At 48.7% G+C, this 12,797-nt stretch overlaps 1 protein-coding gene across 1 annotated transcript in view; it reads right to left on the bottom strand.

Moving 5' to 3' along the window:
• Positions 1-12,709, bottom strand: part of CAMTA1 (calmodulin binding transcription activator 1) — a 278,929-nt gene extending 266,220 nt beyond the window's left edge. Inside the window, exons 1-2 of the mRNA XM_086625664.1 lie at positions 12,676-12,709; positions 8,533-8,626 (exon numbers count right to left, since the gene is read on the bottom strand). Coding sequence (XP_086481790.1) covers positions 8,533-8,599 — 67 coding nt within the window. The 5' untranslated portion in view covers positions 8,600-8,626; positions 12,676-12,709. The remainder of the gene's footprint in view (positions 1-8,532; positions 8,627-12,675) is intronic.
• Positions 12,710-12,797: the final 88 nt, after the last annotated feature.

Genomic DNA, 12,797 nt, shown 5'->3' with positions numbered 1-12,797 from the left:
ACCCCATTTCTTTTGAATTGTTTGCACAAAGTCACTCCGTGATTTATAAGCAAGGAATGCCAAGTGTTTATACAAAAATACTCTTAAAAGTGTGAATAGAGATGCTTAAAAAAACCCTCACAATGACAGAAATGAAATGGTTTTGCCCTTTCCTCTCTCCACTTACAGAACCAAAAGCTGCTTCTTCCAGGAATAAACCCAAGTCAATGTGTATGTAGAAATTCACTGTTACTTCACTGCATTTGTGAAGTACAATTGCCAGTTCCCAAGTTCACCAAAACCAGTTAGATATCCCAAAACAGGCACTACTTCAGAAAGGTTCTCTGGAGAAGTACACTCTGCTCAGAGCTCTGCCATCCCATAAGTGGCCCCAAATGATGTGTGGGAGCTGAAGGAGAATATACACTGCCAGAAACTACAGACCCTGGGCTACACTCGAAACGGCTGAAGCTGCACAGCACCCCAGCAGGAGGCTGAACTCGTCATCTTCCACATCCTGGGGTTTGGATACCTTCTTCTCCCCGTTCCCTCTGCGGTCCTGGGCCCATTTAACTCCCTCAAAAATACAAACACTACATCCAAATAATCTTTAGTAAAACTGCTGGCTATAGGGAATTCACCCCAGACTGAACCGAAACGTAACTCCAGAGCCTAAGCCATTTTAACGGGCACTGGAGGAAAGATGGTTTGCTGTGCAAAGCTTCAGAAAGTTTTGTAGGTATTTAAGCCGGTGGCCTCAACACTAAACACAGTATTTACCTGTCTAACCGAGAGCAAGGGCAATGGCTCCTCTACACCGGCACCGCGTCCAGACAGGAAACAAGTGGCTGCCTGGAGGGGCTGCAATGCCGGAGCCCCCTTTATCCCGGTACAACGTCCAGCGGCGTCAGGACTGACTTACACGGGTGCCAAGCTCCAGCATCCTGCTGCAGCCAGCGATGCCAGGGGAGAACGGTTGCCACGCCGCACACTGCGGCACGCTGCCTCTGCCGCACGGCCCGGCGTTCCTCCCTCAGCGGTCTCAGTCCTTTATCTCCCTACGAGAACAGGCCAGGTTCTGTCTTCACTTTGGTGCACTGTTCATGCTCCAAGCACCCTGGTGGCACTAACAAAATAACAATTATTTTGCCCTAATATACACCCATAAGCCAGTCAGAGGAGGAAAAAACTGAAATATGAGGTAAATTAAAGCTTCCAACTAAGGGGATTTACCAGTAAGTCACCATAAAATTCAGATAATTTATTTTTTCAATTGTGCAGCAACTTTCTCCAATTCGTTTGGATCAGCTATTACAAATTACATCTCAAAAATTAAAGAAAATGTCTATTGACCATTATATCAAACTCTAATTTTAGCCAGGAAAAAAGAATAATTAGGCTGTGATTTACTTTGGTAGTCAACTTACATTAACAATTTTTCCCCCCATTTATGTAATTCTGGCAAAATCAAATAATATATACAATGCTCATAAATGCTGGGCTAGATTTAGTAAAGACAATTTCCTACAGTATATTCAGGACGTTTCTCTTTGCTTTCTGTTACAATAAGACAATCAAGTAACTTAGTTTAAGGAGGTAATATGATTGTCAGCCATGGTAGCCTTAGTTATAATTTTAGTGCAGTATTCAACGAGATACATGGAAGGATTTTTTTTTTTTTTTTTTTTTTTTAAGCTGTCCTCACCCTGTAACAAGCTGCACAGCCTGGCTGCTGCCCTCTGGGAATGTTTTCCCCCCCACATCCTAACCCCTGTCCCCTGATCGTATGCAAAACTGCACTTACCACCCAAGCAGCAAAAAGGAAGCGTAAATCCTACCAACAATCAGTAACGCGAAGCTCTCGTACACAACGTGGAGCAACTGGCTCTGTTCTGGGCACCGGATGAACCGCTCCCAGCTCCGGACCGGTAAGGAAACGCTGCTCCACAAAAGCAGCAGCGCCAGCTCACTGAGTCCCAGCCGGCAGCACAGAAACCCACACGGGACCAGTACTGCTTGGGAAAGGCCGTTCTCCATAACCGTCACCTTCCCTCCACGTCTGCAAGAGAGCGTACTCTTCAGGTGAGTTTGGCATCAGATCTCTAGCGACACTTGACGCAAATCGTAACGGGAAAGTGTGGTTAACTCCAAGATCCCTAAAGGTACGCTCCTAAATTTCTGTTCCTACTTTTAAACAAATATCTTTTCCAGGATACTTAACTCCTCTGAAATTGGACTGCTGTCTACATTAACTGAATAAATACAGATCTAGGAGCCAAACTTTAGTCACTACGGTATGAAACGTCAGCCTCAGGCACTGAAAACAGAAGAGTGAGTAATGGAAGACGACGAGAGAAGAATGACAGGAGAACCAAAGGAAGAGCAATTGATGATGGTAACAGAGGCAGGAAGTGTTCAAAGCCACACAGACTCAGGGACTGGAAGCCAGAGGCAAAGTCAGATTTAAGTGAGTCAATCTGCTCCCGGGGAACTTCTGACGACACCACCAGCCAGGCTCTGCCCTGTGCCCACAAACCTGGCCCAGAATTACCAAACCAAGTCTCCAATCGTACACTCCTGCGATTTATTCTGCACATGCGTCATGTGGAAGCATCATTAACAAACAATAGAGCACTCATGCTTTCAATTAAAAAGCATCATCGTTGAAATCATTATCTCAAACCTTTAAGGGACTTCACCACGACTTGGTTCTGCCATGCTATAAATTCCCAATGAGAAGGAACTTCCCTGACTTTTTTCATCGTTATTTATTAATAGATGAAGCAACTGGAAGTATAATTCCAGTATTACAAACTAGAATCAATCGTGATTCGCTTACAGTGGCACTATGGCAGTGCAGCTACTCAAATGATCTCTCGGTGCCTGTCCGGTGCCTTATTACACAAAACCTTTCTTCTCTGGCACCAAGGACAGGCAGGAGTTCTTATAAACAAAAATGATTCGTTTAATATTTTCCCATTAGTTTTAGCTACAGAGCAGAGTTTTCTTTCTAGACTTGGCTAAATCTTGCCTAATCATTAAAACAATTCTTTCCCATATGGCCCATGAGAGCTGCATGGAATGAGAAATATCTACAAACAGTATATGCAGAAAATATGCAGAAAGAGCCAGTCTTTACCTAGGTGGTTTCATTTGCGAGTTCTTGACTTTCCCCCTAAACTTCCTCCTCTGAAGGACTGGAACAGCAATACTTTTTTTTCCCTTAAGTGGAGTAAATCAATTCTTATGCTCGCTGTAGCAGAGTAAAAAATTAAGATGTAAAGGCGTAAAGAATGCAGAACCACCCTATTATTCAACAACAATACAATTTGCTGCTGATCTTCAGTTGCTAAGACAGGCACGTCAATTATTTATAGAACCCAGAGCGTTAAACATGAAGTATTTCAGCCTGGGACAGCACGAAGGTAAAACCAGAAACGTGATCCTGTCAGAACTGTAGGCAAGGACAGAATACACCTACATGGATTACCCTTTTTATTCAACCATGAATTGAAAAAGGTCCTTACGCAGTGTCGCTTTTGCTGTTAAGTGATACGCAGTCTCCTTTTCTGACAGCATCAGTCTGTATTTAACGTTCATCTAAAGGGCTATTTCTGCCACGGAAACAATACACAATATCTCCCAAGAACATAAGTTAGCATGACCTCATCTGAATATTTACATGAAGCCCACGACCTTCTCTCTACCCACACTGATGGCTGTGAAGAGCCCGTCACACACGTTTTAAAATTTGTTCCAAACGACCACATCCTTGCCACTCTTGTGGTGCTGGAAAAACCTCGCCGTGCAACGCCGAGCACCAGCCAAGGACTAGATACGTACTACCAACTCACCTCTAGTAACCACAAAACGTGGCTTAAAATAACTTCCACTGACTCCTTAGAGTGGGAGATGCAGTCAAAATTAGCGAGCGCTCCTAAAGAAAAGAATTATGCATAAAATTGCTTCTTTTTAGCTGGTAGGAGAACTATTAACATTGGAATTAGCTTTTATCCTTGGAACGATGTCTTTCAGCTTCCATCTCTGATTAAACAGTAAAACCTGTGACCAAGTGTTGCACAGTGTCAATTTTTATAACACCTCTTCCTTCTCTAAAAAAATAGGTAGATTTATAATAATATTAAAGCTAGAAGTTAATCCTTCTACAGGATTACTGATTGATCAAAATCAACTAGAAGTATAAAAAGTAAAGAGAACTCAGTTGCAGAAATCAGTATGGGATCAACAGAAATGAGCAGTCAACGGACGACAAGCCTGAAAAGCCCATGTCAGAAACGGATCTGCAAGGTCTGCTTATGAATGTAAGTGCTAATTAGGAGTATAATTGAAGGACTGCGCTCACTTCTGCTGTAGTCGGCATTAAGCCCCTACCCTTATGGTGAAAGTCTGCGGGATGACGTTGGGTCCCTCACCTCGAGCACCCACCACAACACAAACAATGATGCTCTGCACGAACAGCACAAACACCTAAGTGCCAGCCCCGGAATCGGCTCACTGCGACGGCCAGCGTTACGTGACACACCGTGTCAGCACGGAGACTTCTCGTTACACACAATGGCCACAAAGTTTCAGCTGTGAAATCAGAAAGAATGGAAAGGCTTGCTTTTAACAAACGGCTTGCTGTCTGTAACAATACCGGAATTTGGGAAATCTGGTATTTCCCACCTCATTTGGCCAGTCGTTTGCTCAGAAAACATTGCTTCCTTTCTGGTGCCATTTAAGAGGCAAGAGGCAAAAGGTCTCTGAGCACGCGTTGCCGTCACTGGGAGGCTCCTGGCCCGTGGCACCCGGCACGGCCCTGCCCCGCTGCCCTCCGCACACGGGGCACGCTCCTCTCGTTACGGGAGGTGCTGGAACGCTGAGGGTCTTCACGCCAGCAACACACGAACGTGTGGTTCACACACGCTTCACATGGAGGTTTGAGCCTCTCACACCTGGCAAGTTTACACCCAGTATCATTAGCCAGCGGACTGGACACCCAGCGGAGGAAAGCACAGAGCAAGAAGCACCTGCTTCAAGCCCAAGGCGGCCAGACGGCAGTCACGGCGAGCAGGAGGGTGACGCTCCGAGGCACACGCTGGGCACGCCGGGGCACCTTCCTGAAACACGGCCTGCCCCGCAGGTGCGTTTTGAACTCCAGGGTTCTCCGACGCCCGGCTCCAACTGCCGCTCCCCTCTGCGCGCAGTCGCTCCTCTCCGGCACGGACCGCGCAGCGCGGGATCCTCGACCCGCTGGGAGCGGTATGCACGCCGGACCGGCCGCTCCCAGAAGACAAGGCAAGCCACATCGGCTACCCTGCTCCTTTAACGACAGCAGCCACGAGTGGCACACGCTGGCTGCGTGGCTTGCTGAGGCGTGAACGACGCAACCACGGCGGTGCCACCTGCGTGTCACGGTTATCTGGAAACGACCGAGGCAAACCGCACGCAGCAGAAGGGCTGTTGAGAGCACCAGGTGAAAACCACCTCACCACCAAAGACTGCGAGGTGGACTGAGGAAGACAGAAGAGGGCCGAGGAGCTGCAGATGAAGAGCACCTCCGCGCCTGAGCTCTGCCAGCGCTGCCGGCCACGCGCCGACAAGCACCGCAGTCTCTCTCATCTCTGGAACGCACGTAACTGCACTCCAAGCCTTTGCCCTGGAATCACGCAGACAGCACGCTGGGCTCTTTACGTGGTGCAAGCCCTAAAACACATAAAAGAAAGGTTCTGCTGCCGTACTGACTGAAGAGAGTTTAATCCCAAAGCGTTCACTTCTTTGGGAAAATAAGGCCCAGGACAACCTGGTGCTTACTGACCTGGACTCTTAGAGCCACTGTACCTCCAGCACGGACAGTTTTTCTCTTTGAGGGACTTTTGTTCCCAGTGGCCAGCTATGTACTTCCAGTAAAATTCAGTTTTCTATGGGCAATGATTATTAAGAAATGCTGAAAAGACTGTTCATCCTTCACCAGGAATAACTGGTGTGATGGCATTCGAAGAAAAACATCCCAGATCACAACAGGGACTTCTGAGCATTTTCCTCCTTGCGCACGGACTCTACAAAAGCCCTTATTTACTAAAGTATCATAAACAACTCATTAGCCACACTAATCCCATAAAGCAAGCGCTGCTTTAGTGGTAGGTGTCCACTGTCTACTATGGGAAACGCTACACTGTCAGTCTCTAAAAATACCTCACTTGTTTTACGCCAGTCAGTTGCCAGCTTTTATTCAAAAAGGATGAATTTTTACTTAAGAAGAGTACAGTTGGAAACAGACAAATCCTGTGGCAGATATTAATATACTCATCATAATTTCCCAAGAATCAACGTTTCAACTTGCGTTCTCAGTAGTGATACTGAAAACTTAGCTGCACAAGAGGTGCTTGAATGGTTCATAGCAAGTTTGTCGAAAGTATCTGGATTAAAACACCCAAAGTTGCAGTGAAAGGTTGTCCGTGGCTCATCAGAGGAACAAATCTGTATTAGTCAAAAACAACCACAATTTTGTGGGGGGGAAAAAACAAACCAAACCTCCAGAAACAAAGCCAGAAAACCTTGGAGCTCTACCTTCTAGTAACAACTGTAGTAACAGCCACTAATACGCAATATGGTTTTCCTAAAATGCACTGATGGCTTTGTGAAATATTCTATGCCAAATCAAGTATTTCAAAGATTGAGGAATTCTAACTGCATCTCCTCCAACTGCCTTGCCTCTGACATTGAGGGCAAGATCTTCAAATGCAATGACTAAGAAATGTTGTCTGACAAACCACTTACAAAAAAGGAATAACACTGAACTTTAAGATCAAAGTATGCAAGTGAGTGACTCACCTTCATTTCTTGTATGCTTGCAAGACACAGGCTAAACACAAACACAGTCACCGGGTGCTTTGAAAAGCTCCCCCCGCGTTTGAGTAACAGAATTTGCATCGAGGGGTAAGGTGAGGCTACACAACCCTGAGCCACTGGATGTAACTTGTTCTTAGAAAAGCATCCTCCTTTACTAGCTCGAGAGCTTTGCCTATCAGCCCATGTCACCTGAACGACTAACAACACACTGATTCCCACGGCTGCCGCCTCTCATCGACTCCAGCCAGCTACAGCGTCAGCAGGACAGCAAGCAAAACAGAAAACGTACTTCCCAGTGCTCCCCTGCAATCAAAAACCTGAATGCTGAGGGGGGAAAAAACAATTAAAAAAAAAATTAAAAAAACACCACACACTAGTCTAGTAGGCAACTGTCTATCCTCAGGCTCATATAAAAATCCCACGTGCTGGAAGAAGGAAGAAACAGCAAGGAGCTGGCAACATCCGAAGCACAACGCCCACAGAAGTGACTGTGCTGATGCCAAATCTGGTCCTATCTGAGCTTTCCAGCCACTGCTGAGTTGACAGCACGTGCCACGATGCAGGAGCTGGCAGAGGCGATGCTGAGCACAGCTAGTGGCCACTGGCCACCTTAAAGCAATAGCACCAGGCGTCTTCCTGGAGCTAACGCTTAGTGGCATGAACAGTAAAATAACACGTATATAGTGCTCTCTGTCAAAACCACAGCAAATACCAAAACACAGCTCCCCGTTCTCCCCAGGAGTCCCAGGGCCCCCAATGGCGAGTGGGAGGAACAGGCAACGGCTACAAGCCCTGGCTCTGGGGAACAGGCAGAGCCATAAGGACACAGCTCCTGGCCAACACTGACTGTACTCCCATTTCAGCCAACTTAAAGCTTTCCAGGTCAACAGTGATGAATTCGAAACTCAAGGAGCATAACAGATTTACATCCGAGATTTACATCTGGATGAGTGCAATGAAGGCCCTTCTACTGCATGGCGCTCTGCACGTGTGATTAAATCTGCCTCTCACTTCCCAAAGTCCCCAAGTGGACTATCATGCCTCAGTTACAGAGAAAATTTCTCAGAATGAAAGAGCCAGTAAGAAGCGACTCCTGTGGGCATCTCAACAGCATTAACACAAAATGCAGTGAAAAGCATCAGAGTAACAGAAAGCAATCTAGTCCTCGTGGAGGCAACCTGTTTGCAACACATTCCCAACATTTTAGCGGCGTGTATCTGCCCGGGTTTAGGTCAGAAGGCAGTAGAGGCAATGGCTGTCCTTCTCCGCCACCTCAGAAGAATGGCACTGGCTGCCAATTAACTGGTTCAGTTGATCTCTCATCTCTCCTTTTGTTCTCATCCCAAAACGTGGCAGCAGACACCCTGGTATGATTGCTGGGCTCATTTGGCAGCGTGAGCTGCAGGGCAGGACGAGATGGCTGCCAAGCCTGCAAGCATGTGCATGCAACAACATATTCCAAAGTACGAGCCTTGCGGGGGCTCTAGGTACGGAACGATGCAGCTTTGGGGAAGACCTAAGCACAGAAATAATATGTCAGGAGTCAGAGGTGTCACTGGGACTTCATGCAAAACCGGGGAGGAGGGAATTCAGAAAGCTCAGCTACGGTTTTAAGGGGGTGTGCCATTTGCCTCACGAGGGAAGGTACCACCATGAAGTTCCACAGGCTCCAAAATGCACTCAATTAGCTGTTCCTTTTACCTTTTTGTTCTACCCAGCATTTCTTCAAGAGCACTGTCATCTCTGGCTTTGGCATCCTACTCATCATCTATGAATTCATGTTGCCGTTTCCTCCCTGAAAGGAAAAAGTCCCATAGTCAGTCATTTGCTACACAGAGGAAAGGACAAATTTGACAGTATTTTTGCCACTGTTCAAGTTCAAAGACCAATGCTCCTTGAGCAGACAGTACTGCAAGTTGCATTCTCTGCTACAGTGTCATTCATCTGAAATCAATCAGCCTGTGTTGATTCTAGAAACTTACCCCAAATTCACCTGTAAGAAGCTGAAAAGCTGTCAGAATCTCAGACCTGCCTGGAAAGAAAGAGCAGGGCAATGACTCACCCAGAGTGAAAAAACTCCCAGCAACAACAAGAGAGACTTGTGCAGAGCAAATATCTTTATTTTATTTTAAAACATTCTGAAAGTGTTAATCTGTATGAAAAAGCAGCAATACAACACTGACAAAGCACGCTTAATGTCAGGGAAGCCTTCATCTCATACCACATGAGCCAAATTAAAAATAAAACTAAACACAAGTGCACAAAGCAGAGACAAAAAAAAAAATCCATTTTCTCAAAGAGATAACATGAGGGACTCCCACGGGGGCTGGCAAATTCTGGAAGAGAGAAGGAGATTATATTTTATGGGAAGAGATTCAATAACCATTCTTTTCCCATAAAGCTAGTGATGGAGGATTGTCACTGCTCCACAGACACACTGTGCACATTTCAGGACAACGGTAACAGAAAATCAATAGCATCTTTTATAGGCGCAAAGACATTATCTCCACGGACTCCTAACACTAACAAACAGGACCAACCAAGACCTTTGCTAAAATTCAGTAGTCAGCATTCATCTGGCTGATAAGAGAGGGGTAGCATGCCAGTCTACATCCTTGGATTATTTTTTTTTTTAAAAAAGAAATAACTCTGCTGAAAGCTTCACCCTCCGCTGAAGTCAAAGAGCCCCCCGATGACACTACATTACAAGTCTAACAATGTTGAACCCTGCGCTGTCGCTCGCCGGCCCCGCCGGCATACATTTCCTCTCGGCTGATGGCTCGATCATTAGGAGGCAGGAGCTTTATCAGGTGGTAATTTGACAGCTTTGACAAGCTCGGCTGAATTTATGGCACTTTCTAGTTTTTCCCTCCATTGAGCTGAGATGGAACTAAAGTTAATATTAGCAAAAACACTTTGTGCGGGGGCAATTTTCCAGCGATGACTACACGATTCCAGTTACTAAGAAAATCTGCTAAACAAGGCCTCCTCGCAGTCCCTCGCCACTCGCACCAGGCTCGGGAAGACGGCTCCTCATCCAGCCCGCTAGCTGAGACAAAAGATCCGGTAGATGGAAGGTATCTCTGGCTCTAAAGCAGAAGTGAATCAACTGCGGAACACCTCTGCACCTGTACAGGAGTCACTAGCACTCCAGAGAAACACAAGCACAAATGTTTCCCTCAGCTTAAAAATAAAATAAAATAAAACAAAACATTTTAGCTCCAAAGCCAGTTTTCCAGTCAGGGACGTTCACAGTTTGTGGCCCCCGTTTCCACCAGGCAGCACTGGTCACTGGTGCCTAAGCTCCGAAACGCTGGCACTTCGGACACACCCTTCCAACATCCAGACAGACTGTGCAGCCCCTCCTGAAGGACCCCCCCCCCCCCCCCGCCCCGAAAACCCTTTCCAACACATTCTGCTCCCCACTGCTCACCCAGAACGAGCACTCGACCCGCGTTTATGAACCTGACACTGAGCTCAGAACGGTGACGCTCAGGATCATCCCACCCAACTCCCTGGCTGCAGGCTCAACATCTTTCCAACAGAGCGCACAGTTTCTTTTCTGACTGTAAGAAATCTGGGTCTTTAAAGCTTAGGGGAAAAAAAAACAAGTAACAATGAGTGTTTCTTGTATTTCCATGGATCACACAGTCCACTCTAAGGAGGAACTCAACCAACTACACCTGAGGAGGAGCGGTACCGCTAGACTGTGGCCTCGGGAAAACACCAGAGCTGTATCAGGACACTAGTAAGGCTACTCACAGTTTGCAAAACGAGCATGCTACACACAGTGGAGCAGAAGCTGCAGCGTGACACGCCTGACAGCACATGGGCCAGCTGAACCCAGGGTCTGGTCTCTGGGTCTGCTTCTCTCATCGCAAAGACCACGTGCCACACGGCACCACGGGGCTTTCCTGAGTGGTGTCGGGAATCTGCGAGTAGCAGCGTGGGCAGGAGGAGCACTGCACCCTGAACCAAAACTGAGCAAGTCAGTAAAGCACAAACAACTACTTTTCTTTTTTTGTTGTTTTTCTTCTCCCCCCCCCCCTTGCTTTTTGTCATAGATGTTACATTTCTTCTGTTATAATTTGGAGTTTTAAAAAGCTATCTCTGCATGCTTAGAAAGCACAGTTCATATTTAGCTCCCTAAAGTCGTATTTCTGTCTTCCTGTATTTCTCTGCCAAGATGTGATATCTGTGGACTGTTCCCAAAAAATTCCCCTGAATCATCTGTGATGCATGCGGAACAGCGGCCAGAGCTGGCAACCAGCAGCTGTGTCTTTTAGGAAAGTGTTAGATCAATCTGGTTAGGGGAAGGATTCCCAGTTGCTCTGCCACTAACATCCCTGAGGACCACACAACTCCCAAATCACGTTAGAAAAAGAGGACAATTATGCCAGGGCAGAAATCCATGGGAGATCACAATGCCATGACAACTGACATCCTCAGAACTTGAGTGCTCTTTGCATTTCTGAAGAGACTCAATGTCTCCTAAACCACGTGGAAACACACAAGTCTAGCAGGTGGGTTCATTCAGGAACAGCAAGCTGCCAGGTGAGTCCCTGTAAAACAGACCCGTTTCTATGTGGTTTCTCACGAAGCAAGCCTTTGTAGACCTCACTTACTACAGGTGCAGAGGAACTTCTATAACACAATCAATACTTCCTTGTTAACTACCCCTGGATCAGAAAAAAAGTCTTTAATTATTAAAGCATTCCTGTTTTCAAACAAAAGTTATATGAAGATAATATCCAAAACAGGATAGCTGGGCTTTGGAATGAGAAAACAGCTTCAGGCTGGACTGTACTGGTGTTAACGTTATCTTCCAAAAGCTCCTCTATGAGGACAGCAGTACTCCAAAATCACCCCAGTATCCCCTACACAAACAACAGTCACTGGGGAACACCCAACCACGGCAGGAAAGGCCGTTTTTTTCTTCCTGGCCACCTTATCACAGCAATAAAGCCAAACCCCCAGCCTGTCTGCCAGCAAGCTTTACAACGCGGCACAGGTTAAAGCACAGACCAGAACACCCGTCTGCTAAAAATTCTGCCTGCTCCCCGCACCTTTGGGGCACTTCCTTCCGTTCCGCCGCCGGGCGAGGCTCGGTGAGTGCCCTCTGGTGGTTACCCCCCCCCCCCCCAAGACGCGCTCTGGAGGGGGACACCGCACGGGCTCTGGGCCACATTCCCTGCTCGGGGGTGGAACGCTAAAGCAGCTCCACCGACCCGGAGAAAGCCGCTCCTGGTCTGTACTGGGGACAGGGGCGAACAAGGGCTGGCCGCGGTTCGCTCGCCTCCGCGTTCTGCGCAAGGGCGCTCTGCCCTCGCCGTGCCGCGCTGAGACAGGCTGCCCCGCTCCCTGGCACCCGCTGCGCGCCGGCCCTGGCACAGCAGGAGGCACCCGCCAAACAAAGCCCCTGCGGCCACAGCGCGCTGCGGGAACGACCCTCTGGCTTCGCCGGGCAAGGAGCCTCAGGGCGAGGCGCGGCTCCCGGTCCCACCGACGACACGCCGAAGGGACCGCCCTTCCCGGCGCGTCTGGCGGGCACGCTGCAGCCAGCGGGAGCGCGGAACCGCGCGGAACCGCTCGGCGCGGCGCTCCGCTGCCAAGGCGCTGGCCAGGCGGGACCGGCGCTGCCCCGCGGAGCGGAGCGGGCAGCCACCCTGACCGCCCGCGGCTGCCCCGGCCCGGGCCCGGCCCGCTGGCTGCCGCCGCTGCCACAGCCGCCGCTCAGCCCCTCCCGGCCGAGAGCGACCGCGGCGGGAGAGACGCCTCGGGGCGCCGGGCCGCTCCCGCCCACCCGCGCGGAGCGGAGCGGCGCGGGCCGGGCCGAGCACTCACCGCGCATCCCGCACCGCCGCCGCCCGCCGCGCCGCCCGGCTCTCTGGGGGCGGGGCCTGCCCGCGCATGCGCACATGGGGCGGGGAGCGCACCAGGGCGCATGCGCAGGCGCTCGGACCGCC

The sequence above is a fragment of the Tauraco erythrolophus genome, chromosome 23 (genome assembly GCF_009769465.1).
Source record: "Tauraco erythrolophus isolate bTauEry1 chromosome 23, bTauEry1.pri, whole genome shotgun sequence".
In the NCBI taxonomy this organism is placed as follows: domain Eukaryota; kingdom Metazoa; phylum Chordata; class Aves; order Musophagiformes; family Musophagidae; genus Tauraco; species Tauraco erythrolophus.
Note: the sequence above shows the minus strand (reverse complement) of the source record. Positions and strands in the feature narration are given on the sequence as shown.